This window comes from Pangasianodon hypophthalmus, chromosome 22, assembly GCF_027358585.1.
Source record: "Pangasianodon hypophthalmus isolate fPanHyp1 chromosome 22, fPanHyp1.pri, whole genome shotgun sequence".
Classification (NCBI taxonomy): domain Eukaryota; kingdom Metazoa; phylum Chordata; class Actinopteri; order Siluriformes; family Pangasiidae; genus Pangasianodon; species Pangasianodon hypophthalmus.
Window position 1 is genome coordinate 417,898 of NC_069731.1, and position 15,000 is coordinate 432,897.

At 45.2% G+C, this 15,000-nt stretch overlaps 2 protein-coding genes across 2 annotated transcripts in view; one reads left to right on the forward strand and one right to left on the reverse strand.

Moving 5' to 3' along the window:
• The window catches only part of dpy19l1l (dpy-19-like 1, like (H. sapiens)), a 20,573-nt gene extending 8,551 nt beyond the window's left edge, over window positions 1–12,022 (forward strand). The window contains exons 6-22 of the mRNA XM_034298255.2: window positions 1–89; window positions 1,641–1,698; window positions 2,828–2,919; window positions 3,476–3,575; window positions 3,704–3,781; window positions 3,935–4,021; window positions 4,740–4,799; window positions 4,949–5,029; window positions 5,333–5,434; window positions 5,768–5,839; window positions 5,939–6,000; window positions 6,824–6,848; window positions 6,963–7,082; window positions 7,183–7,357; window positions 7,520–7,619; window positions 10,225–10,350; window positions 10,564–12,022. The exon at window positions 1–89 is cut by the window's left edge and continues 5 nt beyond it. Of these exons, the coding sequence (XP_034154146.2) occupies window positions 1–89; window positions 1,641–1,698; window positions 2,828–2,919; window positions 3,476–3,575; window positions 3,704–3,781; window positions 3,935–4,021; window positions 4,740–4,799; window positions 4,949–5,029; window positions 5,333–5,434; window positions 5,768–5,839; window positions 5,939–6,000; window positions 6,824–6,848; window positions 6,963–7,082; window positions 7,183–7,357; window positions 7,520–7,619; window positions 10,225–10,350; window positions 10,564–10,735 (1,599 nt within the window). The 3' untranslated portion in view covers window positions 10,736–12,022. The remainder of the gene's footprint in view (window positions 90–1,640; window positions 1,699–2,827; window positions 2,920–3,475; window positions 3,576–3,703; window positions 3,782–3,934; window positions 4,022–4,739; window positions 4,800–4,948; window positions 5,030–5,332; window positions 5,435–5,767; window positions 5,840–5,938; window positions 6,001–6,823; window positions 6,849–6,962; window positions 7,083–7,182; window positions 7,358–7,519; window positions 7,620–10,224; window positions 10,351–10,563) is intronic.
• A 174-nt stretch (window positions 12,023–12,196) lies between these two features.
• slc4a7 (solute carrier family 4 member 7) overlaps window positions 12,197–15,000 on the reverse strand; it is a 45,450-nt gene continuing 42,646 nt past the window's right edge. Inside the window, 2 exon segments of the mRNA XM_053227902.1 lie at window positions 12,197–14,398; window positions 14,891–14,992. Of these exon segments, the coding sequence (XP_053083877.1) occupies window positions 14,320–14,398; window positions 14,891–14,992 (181 nt within the window). The 3' untranslated portion in view covers window positions 12,197–14,319.

A 15,000-nucleotide genomic window follows, 5' to 3' on the forward strand; every position in this document is an offset into this window, starting at 1 on the left:
GGAGATCCTGCGTACTTCTACGTGACTTTTGTTTTCCTCTTAAATGGAGCCATGATGAGCCTCTTTTACATCTACGGAACCTACCTGAGGTGCTGATCTCCATCTCTCCATCTCTCCATCTCTCCATCTCTCCATCACTCCATCACTCCATCACTCCACCACTCCATCTCTCCATCTCTCCACCACTCCACCACTCCATCTCTCCATCTCTCCATCACTCCACCACTCCACCTCTCCATCTCTCCATCACTCCATCACCCCATCACCCCATCACTCCATCTCTCCATCACTCCATCTCTCCATCACCCCATCACCCCATCTCTCCATCACTCCATCACTCCACCACTCCATCTCTCCATCACCCCATCACCCCATCACCCCATCACCCCATCTCTCCATCACTCCATCTCTCCATCACTCCATCACTCCATCTCTCCATCACTCCATCTCTCCATCACTCCATCACTCCACCACTCCACCACTCCATCACCCCATCACCCCATCACCCCATCTCTCCATCACCCCATCTCTCCATCACTCCATCACTCCATCACCCCATCACCCCATCTCTCCATCACCCCATCTCTCCATCACTTCATCTCTCCATCACCCCATCTCTCCATCACTCCATCACCCCATCACTCCATCACTCCATCACTCCATCACCCCATCACTCCATCACCCCATCTCTCCATCACCCCATCTCTCCATCACCCCATCTCTCCATCACCCCATCACTCCATCACTCCATCTCTCCATCACCCCATCACCCCATCACTCCATCACTCCATCACCCCATCACCCCATCACCCCATCACTCCACCACTCCACCACTCCATCTCTCCATCACCCCATCACCCCATCTATCCATCACTCCATCACTCCATCACTCCATCTCTCCATCACTCCATCTCTCCATCACCCCATCTCTCCATCACTCCATCTCTCCATCACCCCATCTCTCCATCTCTCCATCACTCCATCTCTCCATCTCTCCATCTCTCCATCACTCCATCTCTCCATCACCCCATCACCCCATCTCTCCATCTCTCCATCTCTCCACCACCCCATCACTCCATCTCTCCACCACTCCATCACCCCATCACTCCATCACTCCATCTCTCCATCTCTCCATCTCTCCATCACTCCATCTCTCCACCACCCCATCACCCCATCACTCCATCACCCCATCTCGCCATCACCCCATCTCTCCACCACTCCATCACCCCATCACCCCACCACTCCATCACCCCACCACTCCATCACCCCATCTCTCCATCACCCCATCACCCCATCACTCCATCACCCCATCACCCCATCTCTCCACCACCCCATCACCCCATCATCCCATCATCCCATCACCCCATCACCCCATCACCCCATCACCCCATCATCCCATCACCCCATCACCCCATCACCCCATCACTCCATCTCTCCATCTCTCCATCACCCCATCTCTCCACCACCCCATCACCCCATCACTCCATCACTCCATCTCTCCATCACCCCATCACCCCATCACTCCATCTCTCCTTCACCCCATCACTCCATCACCCCGTCACTCCATCACCCCATCCTGAGTATTTTATTTCTTTTAATTTTAATTTCTGTAACTCTGCCGTTTTTTGCGTCTTCCTCAGCGGCAGTAAGATGGGAGGAGCGGTCACAGTGCTGTCCTTCTTTTTTAACCACGGAGAGGTGAGAACACACGCTAACGCCGAGGTGTTGATTAATTCTCTATAACAGCAGCTCTGACAGAAGCGCAGCTCCAAATCACAGGTTTATTTATAACTAATGCACTCGTTCTTATCGTTTCTATAGCTAATAACACTAATAATAAATGGATTAAAAGACGTGTGTAATCGTTGATATGGTGAAGTTTTCTGTAATTTATTAAACATTCGTTACAAAGCTGAACGTTAAGTTTTCCCACGTCTTCAGGACAGAGGAGTTTACGCTTCTTTGCGGTTTCTCGGTAACATCCGTAACAAGCTGCGATTATTTCTCTCGTTAACTTGAAGAGAGAGAATAAAGAGAGGCTGGTGAGGGAACGAGTGTTTATAGCTGCTATAACGTAAGTGAGAACAGGAACTAAGGTTTCACTGAACATTAAATGTAACCAGACATCATGCAGCCTAGACGTTCGTCATGGTGGAGAAGCGCCTTTACACATTTCAGCCACGCAAACAGCAGAGCGCACATACTGCTGTAATTACGGTAGAAGCAGAGAGACGCGCTTTCTCCGCAATACTTTATTGATTTTGTCCAGCGGGTCTTCACATCACGACAATATATAATGCTTGTATTTTTATTATGCTGTTTTTTTTGGTACTTTTTTATAACAAACGACATTTTAACAGCCTGTAATATTGAACAAGTGAGACACGTAATCAACAAGATGCACTGCAGAAGCACAAGGCGTCCATGACACAACAACAACAACAACAACAACAACAACAACGTAGTTCTCCCGAGTACTCGAGTAGACAACATGACCAAAATGCCCATCTCTAATAAAAAGTGTGTTTTTTTTTAATAAATAAAAAGTTTTAATCATTGGTAAATTGCTGTGGTGTAACTTCGGAGTGGTAACAGTAACTCCGCTTCATCACACCACCCCGATGTGGATTGTTTTCCCATAACAGCACGACACACAGAGTGTTTTTTTTAAAATACGAACAGCACCTCATCAAGCTCTGTGAGAGTGCTGACTCTCGAGACTTGCAGTACATGTTAATAAGTTTGTGTGTAATTTCTGATAGAAATCTGACTCTGTGTGTGTGTGTGTGTGTCTGTGTGTGTGTGTGTGTGTGTGTGTGTCACTCAGAGCACGCGGGTGATGTGGACTCCTCCACTCAGAGAGAGTTTCTCGTATCCCTTCCTGGTTCTGCAGATGCTCCTCCTCACACACATCCTCAGGTACCTCCTTCTCACCCTCTGTAACACAACCGAGCGACAGAACAACACGTCGCTCATTTTCTGCGTACGTGCGTGACACAGAACCGTCATTTCAGCGACAAACAACACTTGAAATGACATTTTCTCACTTCTGTGTAAATAAGGTATGACTCTGTAAAGCGACAAGTTCAAACACTCAGGACTTTTTCCTTCCTCCCTGTAATTACTTTCTGCAGAAATGACAGAAACACGTATAAGCGTGGTTTTATCTTCTCCTCTCGTACACGAGCTCGCATTAAACGTGTACAGAGACTTTAGGAAGAAAAATGAAGCTTGGAAGGAATTAGCAGAGGAGACTGGTGAGTGTTACATAGCGAGTACAGTTAGCTCGCTTTGCTAATCTAATCTGAGAACGAAGCTAGTACGAAACCGAACACGTAAATCACACAGCTGATATTTCACGCCACCAGATTAGCCTACGTGCTCTTCCTCCTTCCTCCTTCCTCCTTCTTACACACGTAATTACTCTGACGCGATTCACACACGTGTCCCTGTCGGTCCCGATGGCTTTGTGCAGGACGAAGGACCCGAGCAGGAACAGCATGGTGGCGCTGGGCGTGTCCACTGTCATGTTCATGTTGCCGTGGCAATTTGCCCAGTTTGTCTTACTCACACAGGTAAGAGGACCTCACACACACACACACACACACACACAGACATATAAACAGCACATACTGTATACGTACAGTGTGTATATAAATTTATATGATATAACAATGTGGTTGATTTTTTTTTTTCTTCACAGGTGGCGTCTCTGTTTGCGTCCTACATCCTGGGTTACCTGAGTCCGGCTAAGATGCAGGCCCTACTGCTCACACACATGGTGAGGGGTGTAACGTGTGCGTGTGTGTGTGCGTGTGTGTGTGTGTGCGTGTGTGTGTGTGTGTGTGTGTGTGTGTGCGCGTGCGTGTGTGTGTGTGTGTGTGTGTGTGTGTGTGTGTGTGTGTGTGGTAACACTGCAGTGTTTCTCTCGCAGGTGTCTCTGGGTGTGTGTTTCATCCTCATGTTCGGTAACTCCATGTTACTGACGTCCTTCTACGCCTCCTCCCTCATCTCCATCTGGGTAAGTGACACACACACACACACACACACACACACACACACAGTGTAGGAGTTCGTAAACACGCAGTGTAACCACGGCAACCGTGGAGGATCATGTCCTTAACTTAGTTCCACAGTTCTCAGAAAGAAACCGTTTGTCTGTCTGCTTTTCAACTGATTACCTGTCTGTCTGTCCATTTATGTCTCTCTCTCTCTCTCTCTCTCTCTCTTTGTCTTCTGTCTCTCTCTCTAACTATCTCTCTGTTTGTCTGTCTCTCTTCCTCGTCTCTCCCTCTCTATTCGTCTCTCTCTCTCTCTCTCTCTCTCTCTCTCTCTCACTCCCCTTTGTCTTTCTCTGTCTCACAATTTCTCTCTCTCTCTTTTTGTCTCTCCCCCTTTGTTTGACTTTCTGTCTGTCTCTATCTTTTTCTGTTCATCCCTCTCTCTCTCTTTTTCTTTTTCTCTCTCTGTCTTTCTGTCTCTATATATCTCTCTGTCTCTCTTTCTCTCTCTCTCTCTCTTGTTGTCTCTCCCATTCTGTTCATCTCTCTGCCTCTCTCTTTATCTTTCTATCTCTCTCTCTTTTTCTCTCTCTGTCTTTCTGTCTCACTGTCTCTATATATATATATCTCTGTCTGTCTCTCTCTCTCTCTCTCTCTCTCTGTCTTTCTGTCTTACTGTCTCTATATATATATATCTCTGTCTGTCTCTCTCTCTCTCTCTCTCTCTCTCTCCTGCAGGCTGTAGTTGCTCTGAGGAATCAATTTGCGCAGATGTTTAGAGCCGGATTCCTCACATGGGTAAGAAAGCAGATGATGGTGTGTGTGTGAGTGTGTGTGTGTGTGTGTGTGTGTGTGTGTGTGAGTGTGTGTGTGTGTGTGTGTGTGCACTAATGTAAATGACTGTAATGTATACATGAGTGTATATGATGGTACACCTGTCTGTGCAGGTGATGCAGTGTGTGGCGTGGGGCGGGACTACAGTCATCCTCAAGTTCCTGCTAGCGCTGGTACTCGGGGCGTCGGATGATGTAAGTGTCTCAGTGAGGGGAAACAAACTCCTGTTAATGATTAGCTCATGTACACGCTGACCTTTAATCCATCAGAGTGCTCTGTGTCTGTGTGTGTGTGTGTGTGTGTGTGTGTGTGTGTGTGTGTGTGTGTGTGTTGGGGGGGGGGCGGGGTTTTGGAAATGTCCCCTTTACCCCACATGCAGAGTGCACAGTGCTAAACTGATGGTATAGGGTCCAGTCACATGTTAGCTACATTAGCCTTGTTGCTAACATGGTGCAGAAGTACAGAACAAGTACATTCCCTGCGTGTATCCGCTTCAGGCTCACATCAGCAGTCTGATCAAGTCCAAGTTCACCAGCTACAAGGACTTTGATACGATGATGTACACCTGCGCAGCTGAGTTCGACTTCATGGAGGTGGAGGTTAGTCAAACACACCGCTGTTCCGTCTGTTTACACTTATCTACACGGCTAAAACATTAACTCCGCTCCATGTCGTCCTGCTGAGCCTGGAGTCTGCTTTCTTTAACTCAAACGCCGAAGCCGATTGGCCACGTCGTCTATGATGCGTATTCATCCTGGATGACGATAGAATCTTATAAAACCAGGTTTATGTGTGAATTCGGAGACTTTTATCACTGCAGGAGAGTAAATTATCCTCTCGTGATGAAGTTTGATGATGTCAGAACCTGATCATATCCAGGCCACAAAATGGCCGCTGTCTTCCTCTCTCTTTGACGTGTGCTGTGTTGTCAGACGGTTCTGCGCTATGTTAAAACCCTGCTGCTGCCCGTGAACCTGCTGGTGGTTGGTGTTATTGCTGTAAAGGTGAGGAGTCGCTGTTTACATTAACGCACATCCGTCAGGCTGATGGTCACCTGTTAATTTTTACGGTCTCGCCGATCTCTTTTCTCTTTCGTCCCGCAGATTATAAAGGACGTGATCGCGTTCCTCAGACGCCGGGACGGCGCCGAGCACGAGGGCGATCAGTGAGTCACTTCAGCTTCACACCCCATGGTTTATTCACTTGGATTTAAATCTCAGCAGAGCTCTCATTTACTTACAAAACTAAAATTCTCAAAAGTTTTCCAAAAATAGTCCCACATGGTCCAAGACCCGCCCACTCTCACAGAAAGAGGACGTTTGATTGACATTGACAACGACCAATCACAGACCTTTTTCCACACCCCATTAAACATTTAGAGCGCTGGTTAACAACTTTTTAAAGATTTTAATTCTGAAAAGAGCAGCGTTTTGCTTTTTTTGTGTACACATACACACACACACACACACACACACACACACAAGTCCTGAGAGCCAATCAGACTGTAGAAGATCCTGAAGCTTGTTGCCAGAAAAGTGTACAAAAGAAATCAGACGCTGACTGACATCAGGCTTGTTTTTTTATTTTGGTTTTTTTTTTAATCATCAGACCAATCAGATCTCAGCTCAGGGAACAAGCGGAGCGTTATGATCAGTCTGATCGGTTCTAAATCCTGGGGTGCTCTGGGGTAACAGTGTTGCTATGGTAACAGAGCTGAGCTGATGATTCATGAGCAGATGATGAGAAGAAGGTGGAACATCATCAGTGTAGTGCTGAGTCGTCATCGCTGAGATCAGATCCACATACCTGGCAGATCAGACCCTTTATTATGTTTTGTAGAATTTGATTATCTGACGTCGCGTGCTACTTTGAGATGTCCTGTTCCACATTTTATTTCTAAAACGTTTAAATCTACGGGTTTTAGAAGTTGATGCAGATTAGTTTGTTCTCGCTGATCCTGAGTCGTATCTGCGTTTCTCTCTTTACAGGACGGAGAAGTTGGCTAAGGCAGTGGTGAGAGCGGTGTTAGTTATACATGTTCTAAAAATAAATATAATTATTTATACTCTTATATTCACTACAGTGTGTGTGTGTGTGTCTGTGTGTGTGTGTGTGTGTGTGTGTTAGTTGGTGTATCACACTCTGCAGTTGGTAGCCTTTGCTGTTCTGGCTGTTCTCATCATGAGGCTGAAACTCTTCCTCACTCCACACATGTGCCTGATGACGTCACTGCTCTGCTCCAGACAGGTGACTAAAAGTATTTACACCCCCAGCATTCACCCCAGGTTTCTCACTTACAACTGTTCTCACTCACTCTGTGTGTGTGTGTGTGTGTGTGTGTGTGTAGCTGTTCGGCTGGGTGGGTGAGATAATGAAGCAGCACACTGCCGTGTTTATTATCATGTCCATCATGGCGGTTCAGGGCGTGGCCAACCTGCAGCAGCAGTGGAGCATCATGGGAGAATTCAGCAACCTGCCACAGGAAGACCTGCTGGAGTGGATCAAAGAGAACACACCACCGAGTGAGTACACACACACACACACACACACACACACACACACACACACACACACTGTTTTCACTTTTCTCTCTCCCAAACCACACAACCCTTAATACTGTATCTGATTCTGAGTGTGTGTGTGTGTGTGTGTGTGTGTGTGCGTGTGTGTGTGTGTGTGTGTAGATGCAGTGTTTGCCGGTGCGATGCCCACCATGGCGAGTGTGAAGCTGTCAGCAGGCAGAGCCATCGTTAATCACCCGCACTACGAAGACGCAGGACTCAGGTAGCCGTGTCCCCTAACCCCTACCTTACTCACAAACAGACCCTGTGTTCACGCCACCGTGGGGTTTCTTCTAGGATTGTCCTTTATTTGGCTCCATCAGTCTCACCCTCAACCCTGACCTAGATGATGAAAAACATCTTCACAGCATGATGCTACCACCACCATGCTTCACACACACTGGCACCCATTATACTGAAGCTCGGATCTCGGCTTTGGAGCGTGATAGGAACGTGAAACCTGCGCTGCTGCGTTAGTCCTGACCTCCTTAACGCACGGTGTGAACATGAAGATGTTTGGAGAAAGTCGGATTTTCCACCTAAAAAAACACAAAGGCTAACCCCTTACTGTTTTTTTGGGAAAAAAATTCGACCATCTCAGATTTTCTCCAAATTCACACCGTGCGTTAAGGAGGTCAGGACTAACGCAGCAGCGCAGGTTTCACATTCCTATCACGCTCCAAAGCCGAGATCTGAACTTCTCAAAATTCCCTACATACATATATAATGGCTAGCATGTATGAAGCATGGTGGTGGTAGTGGTGTTTTTTTTTTTTTTTTTGTTCTGATGAGAAACAGTGGTAGCTTTATAAAGCTAACGAGTTAAACACAAATTACACAACGCAATAATAATACTAATAATTTATGTGAGTTACGCTTAGTGTCGTCGTCCTGATGGAAGGTGAAGCTCCGCCCACAAGTCTCTCACAGACTATAACTGGTTTTCTTCTAGGATTGTCCCAAATCTGGCTCCATCAGTCTCACCCTCAACCCTGACCCAGCTTTCCATCTGATGAAAAACATCCTCACACCCTGATGCTACCACCACCATGCTTCACACACACTGGCACCCATTATATATGTATGTAGGGAATTTTGAGAAGTTCAGATCTCAGCTTTGGAGCGTGATAGGAACGTGAAACCTGCGCTGCTGCGTTAGTCCTGACCTCCTTAACGCACGGTGAGAATTTGGAGAAAATCTGAGATGGTTAAATTTTTCGCCCAAAAAATCAGTAAGGGGTTAGCCTTTGTGTTTTTTCGGGCGAAAAATCTGACTTTCTCTGAATGTGTTCATGTTCTCACCGTGCGTTAAGGAGGTCGAGACAAACACATCAGCGCAGGTTTCACGTTCCTATCACACTCCAAAGCCGAGATCTGAAGCTTTAACCCTTTCCAGTATGTTCCAGTCAGTATAATGTGTAGAATATGGACGCACAAATTTAAACATTTTAACGGTTGATATAAGGTAAGGTAAACGTGCAGAGCGTGACATAATGATCAGTTTGTTAAAAGAGAAAAGAATCCGTTAGACTCGTGTCTGTCGCACTTGCAGTGTGATTCAAACCTGCAGGAAATGTGTGTGTTACATGGGAAATGGGAAGTGGGCTTTTATTTGTCCTTTATTGTCTTGTAGTTGGATTGGGAGAGGGATGTGACACCAGTATGATGAAAGAACACCAAGTGCTACGAGGTGTTGTGACCCTGTTCCCGCCCACTGGGAGGAGCTTGTGAGGGGTACATGCAGGAAAAAGTGTTGTGGTAATTCCTCAAGTTCCGATGTGAATATATTTAAATGGAAACACAGATTCCGAACTGGAAGACAGTCCTGTACACCGTGGCAATTTATCCGAAAAAGTTTATTCATGGGCTGTCTGTCCGTCACATCGTGGCTTTTATCAGTGTTATAATCACCATCAGCGCCACGGTTCGATCAGACAGCGGGGTCACACCAGGGTCAGAGCCGGAGTCTCGCGTTCTAAGCAGAGGTTCTTTATGGTTCTTAAACAGAAATGTTCTCCCACATGTAACACACTTCCTGTTATCTCTGCGCTCAGTCAGTGGATCCCAGTTCCTAAAGGAATCACAGGTACCCCTGCTGCAGACCAGGGGGTGGAGTCAGACCTGATCCAGCTCCTCCTACCTGGGTGGAGTTAAACCAGAAGTCCAGGGGGTGGAGTGTGTTTCAGGCTGGAGAAGTGTATTGTTTGTGTCGTATGGGTTAAGATTAGGTTTATAGGAGAAGTCGTATCAGATCCAGCTCCGCCCCCTGGACTTTTGATTCTGCAGTGAGGATATCTCCAAGCCACGTACTGGCTCTGTCCCGGAAATGGCTCACGGATCTCGGCTTTGGAGCGTGATAGGAACGTGAAACCTGCGCTGCTGCGTTAGTCCTGACCTCCTTAACGCACGGTGAGAATTTGGAGAAAATCTGAGATGGTCAAATTTTTCGCCCAAAAAAACAGTAAGGGGTTAGCCTTTGTGTTTTTTCAGGCGAAAAATCCGACTTTCTCCAAACATCTTCATGTTCTCACCGTGCGTTAAGGAGGTCGAGACAAACACATCAGCGCAGGTTTCACGTTCCTATCACACTCCAAAGCCGAGATCCGAGCTTCTCAAAATTCCCTACATACATATAATGGGTGCCAGTGTGTGTGTGAAGCATGGTGGTGGTAGCATCAGGGTGTGAGGATGTTTTTCATCAGATGGAAAGCTGGGTCAGGGTTGAGGGTGAGACTGATGGAGCCAGATTTGGGACAGTCATGAGGCAGGAGCACTTAAGTGTGTGTGTGTGTGTGTGTGTGTGTGTGTGTGTGTGTGTGTGTGTGTAGGGAGAGGACAAAGCTGGTTTATTCCATGTACAGCCGGAAATCAGCCGAGCAGGTGAAGAGGAACCTGATGAGTTTGCAGGTGGATTATTTCATCCTTGAGGATTCATGGTGCACGAGACGAACCAGGTACACACACACACACACACACACACACACACACACACACACACACACACACACACACAAATAACCATACACTATCACACAGTATCTGTAACAGTGTTTTGACTCTAGTGTGATTATAATTTTTTCCGTTTGGTTATTAATTTTATTCTCCTCACTGTGTGCGTGTGTGCGTGCGTGTGCGTGCGTGCGTGTGCGTGCGTGTGTGTGTTTCAGGCCAGGCTGCAGCATGCCGGAGATCTGGGATGTGGAGGATCCGGTGAATGCGGGTAAAACTCCGGTGTGCACGCTGCTGAGTCGAGACGCGCGTCCTCACTTCACCACCGTCTTCCACAACAACGTCTACAAAGTGCTCAAAGTCCCCAAAGCAGCGAAACACACCAGATAACCACACGATGGAGTGTGTGTGTGTGTGTGTGTGTGTGTGTAAATGTAGCTGGGGTTTATCTAGAAACCGTTCATTGCCAAGACCCGTGTGTGTGTGTGTGTGTGTGTGTGTGTGAGAGAGACTTCTCAGCTGTGAGTATTTATTCATAAGGAACGTTGTTGCTGCTGTTCATCAGATCCGTATCTTCAGGAGGAAACGGTTTAAAGATCGAATTTTTTATTCTTTGGTGTGAAATCAGGAGCGACTCGTAAACACAGTGTTTATTTTTACTCTCATTGTCTTAAACCTGAAGTCCTTAAAGTGTACCGTTGCACAGCGTTTTATCAGATAAAGCTGTCTTTTTTTTTTTTTTTTTTATTAACGGAAGTCTGCGCTTGCTGCTTCCTGTTTCATAACCGTTCAGTGTTATTTTTTTCTCTCACTTCCTGTCTGTGATGCGGTTCGCTGAGTCTCTGCATCTTCAGCATCGTGTTGGACTTTTTTCAGACTTGGGAAACATGAAACACGACGTTATCTTCAGGTGAATTTCCCATAATGCACTGTGACATGAGAAACTGTGTCTGGGTCATCTTCATCTTACTGCATGACTGCTCTCGTCCTGCAGTGCATCATGGGAAATTTCACTTCTGGTAGATCGAATCAGGGGCTGAATTCTAAAAATCTAACTTTGAAGTCTTTAAAATTTGTAATTCATAAAATATTTCAGTTTTTAGCTCTAAAATCAGCTCCTAAAGCTCTTCTCCAGAGCGCTAATGTACTTTATGAATTATTCTTACACACAAAAAAATGACTTTTATTTGACCATTTTTCTTAATTCAGCTGTTAGGAGCTACTTTACGCTTCTCGATTAAAGGCCATGATTATTATAAGAATTTTTTAAAAATTTCCTCTCAGCTGATTTCATAAGATTTGTGAAAAATGTGATTTTTGTGAACGTCGCCCCCTGATCTGAATCTTACACAATTTCCCATGATGCACTGTGATTAAAAATCTTCTCTACACACAAACCACACGTTTCATCTCCTGGCCTCAGTTTGACTGTTTTTATTCTTAATTCTTTATGTAACGATGCTGCAGATTGACTCTTTTTTTTTTTGCTGCATTTCTTTAATTTTTTTATTCTGACTGTAAAAGAATTGAACTTGAGATCAGTGAGATGTGGAAATTATGAAGCAAAAAAATTCCGAGTGGAAAATGTGGAAAAAAAACTGTAAAGTGTGTCACATTTTTCCTGATGGCCGAATCCAACGGTATTTTATGAATAAAGTTATTTGTAATTTTGCACAATTTTGTCACGTCTCGTTTATTTCCACTGAACACGACAGACACGTGTTTAAAGTTAAAAAGCGTGTGAGACGTGGAGACAAAACAAAGCAACGCCTGATTTCCTGTTTTCTGGAATTGTTCATGACACATCGAAGTGAAAAACTTCAACACAACGAACAGAAATCAAACACACACTAACAATTTTACTGCTTTTATTGAACAATTTTTAGAGGTTTTACAAAAAAACGACTCCTCTGTATGAATAACAGTTTTACTGTACAGTTTTATAAACAGTCTGCTGATGGCTACAAAAATCTATACGATTAAACGCGTGTGAAAAGGAGCAGCTTTGCGGAGGATCTGTGAGAACCTGCAGCACTGTCGAGTAAAAATACTTGTTCTGAATCTTCAAAAGGAAGACATGATGAGCGCCGTGACGTCCGAGAAACAAACGGCTTAAAAAAACAGAACAAAAGCTGGAAAAAAATCAGGAATCATATCAAATTAAATTTCATTCTAATCTAAAATAATAAAACTTTAAATACTTCATTAATAACGTCTAATAACTTAATGAACAGTTTCAAACTGAGCAGCCTAAAAAGTACGAATAAAAAAACTAAATAAAAAAAAAAATCAGGACAGTTTTAATTTGGGGTTTGTTTTTATATAAATACCAGGCACAACGTGGTTTGTAACAGTTATCTTTCTTTAAAAAAAAATGAAATAAAAAAAGAAAGCAATCACATTCTGGTGCAACTGCGGCGTTGGCGTGACTGTCCTGAGGGGGCGCTAACGAGTCGATTTAATCCGAGATGAACACAGAGAAAACACGGGAAGGAACGTGAGGAGAACCCTTCAGGTTTAAAGAGAACAGAGCGAGACGTCACGATATTCTCACATCAGCACTAACACTGGGTTCTGCGCGCGCACAGCGCATCGGGACGTAAACCGCAATACAGACACTACACGCTTCCATCTAGAACGCTCAGGGTTCTTCTCATTTCCCTCTCAGAGGAGGTTCTACTACAAGTGGGTTCCTATCAGAAGAAGCTTTTTTTTGGACGTGAGGAATTATTCATTATTCAGTGAAACCCTTAAAGAACCCTTTGTTCTAACAGCATAAGTGAAGAACACACTCCAGATCACTGCTCATTATTTAATCCTTAAAATCTAGAACTCTAATTAAAGGTTCTTTAAGAGTTCGTTGGATAATTAAAGGTTCTTTAAGGGTTCGTTGGATAATTAAAGGTTCTTTAAGAGTTTGTTGGATAATTAAAGGTTCTTTGAGGGTTCGCTGGTTTTTATTTTCCAAAAACAGAGCTCCAGTTGGAATCCGGTCTGACAGTAAACTTCTAATTGTAGGGTTCTACATAGAACCTTTAATAGTTCCCCCAGAGGGACAACTGGAGAACCCTTAATGGTTCTAGATTTTCTGAAGTGTATGAAATATCAGCGCACACACACACACACACACACACACACACACACACACACAGACGTGCTTGCGCGACTGACGCGTGAACGTGTAATTTTATGTAAACAGGACGTGACGGATTTTCCGACGATGTTAAACACAGAACCGTTTAAATTTCTTAAATACAGAAGTGAAGAGTGAAGAGTCCACACACACACACACACACACTCACACACACACACACACACACACACGTGCTGTAAACGCCACCTTTCAGTTTTACACGGTTTAACAGTCCCAAAAACGCAACTTTAAAACAAAAATAAAATGTAAATAAACAGTTGTGGTCTGAAGGCAGAGGACCGGAGAGACGCGCTGCAGCTCCGAGGCTAACGTCGCTAACACGCAACACACACCTGCAGCTACCAGTTTAGCGTGTAGCGCTACATCATCAGCGGACTGAGAGACTCGCCGCTAAACCCACAGCAGGACGTCTCGCCTTTAAAACACTACAGTAATAATAATAATAATAATAATAATAATAATAAAAACAGAAGAGGTGTGCAGTCCGGCGTCGTTCTGGCTCTCGGGTGTGTGATGACGTACCTCAGCGAATGACGCTGTCGCTACACACCGCTTACATTTAATCACCATACTGTGTGTGTGTGTGTGTGTGTGTGTGTGTGTGTGTGTGTGTGTGATGATAAAACACAGCAGCGTGGGCATGTTTCCCCCTGAACACATTTGCTGTGAGAAACTCGTCTCTCTCTCCGTCTCTCTCTCCGTCTCTCTCTCCGTCTCTCTCTCCGTCTCTCTCTCCGTCTCTCTCTCTCTCCGTCTCTCTCTCTCTCTCCGTCTCTCTCTCTCTCCGTCTCTCCTCTCAGGGGTTCTGCTCTCTCTGTTGTCATAGCGATGTCTCCGTGTCCACGAATGTCCCCCTTTCTGCGTCGTCCACTGTGATTTTAATACTAGGGCTTTTATCACTGCGGACACACGCACACACACACACACACACACACACACACACAGAGAGAGAGAGAGAGAGAGAGAGGAATACAGAAAAAGAAAACATTAGACTTCTCTGGATAGAAACAGAAACAGAGAGTCAGACAGATAAAAGAGGACAGACACGGAAATATAATTCAGGTATATAATAATGAAGAGAGAGAGAGAGAGAGAGAGAGACAGAGAGATAGTGATAAACAGAGAGACAGAGAGACAGACAGGTAGAGAGACAGACAGGTAGAGAGACAGACAGGTGCACTGATGCTGTACTGAAGTTGTGAGGCAACAGAATAAAAAGTAGAAAAAGTAGATAATCTGAATCTGAGCTGATGAAGATGTGAGGAGGATGAGGAGGAAAGAGGAAGAAGAGGAGGATGAGGAGGAAGAAGAGGAGGAGGAGGAGGAAGAAGAGGAGGATGAGGAGGAAAGAGGAAGAGGATGAGGAGGATGAAGAGGGGTTGTGTATCTACCTTTCCCTATATTTGGGCCCTCTGGAGGGGTCAGAGTTCACAGCTTTCCACATACTGGTTTTGGCCATTTCATCAGTAATGTTGACTACAGACGGGTCAGTGCTACACAC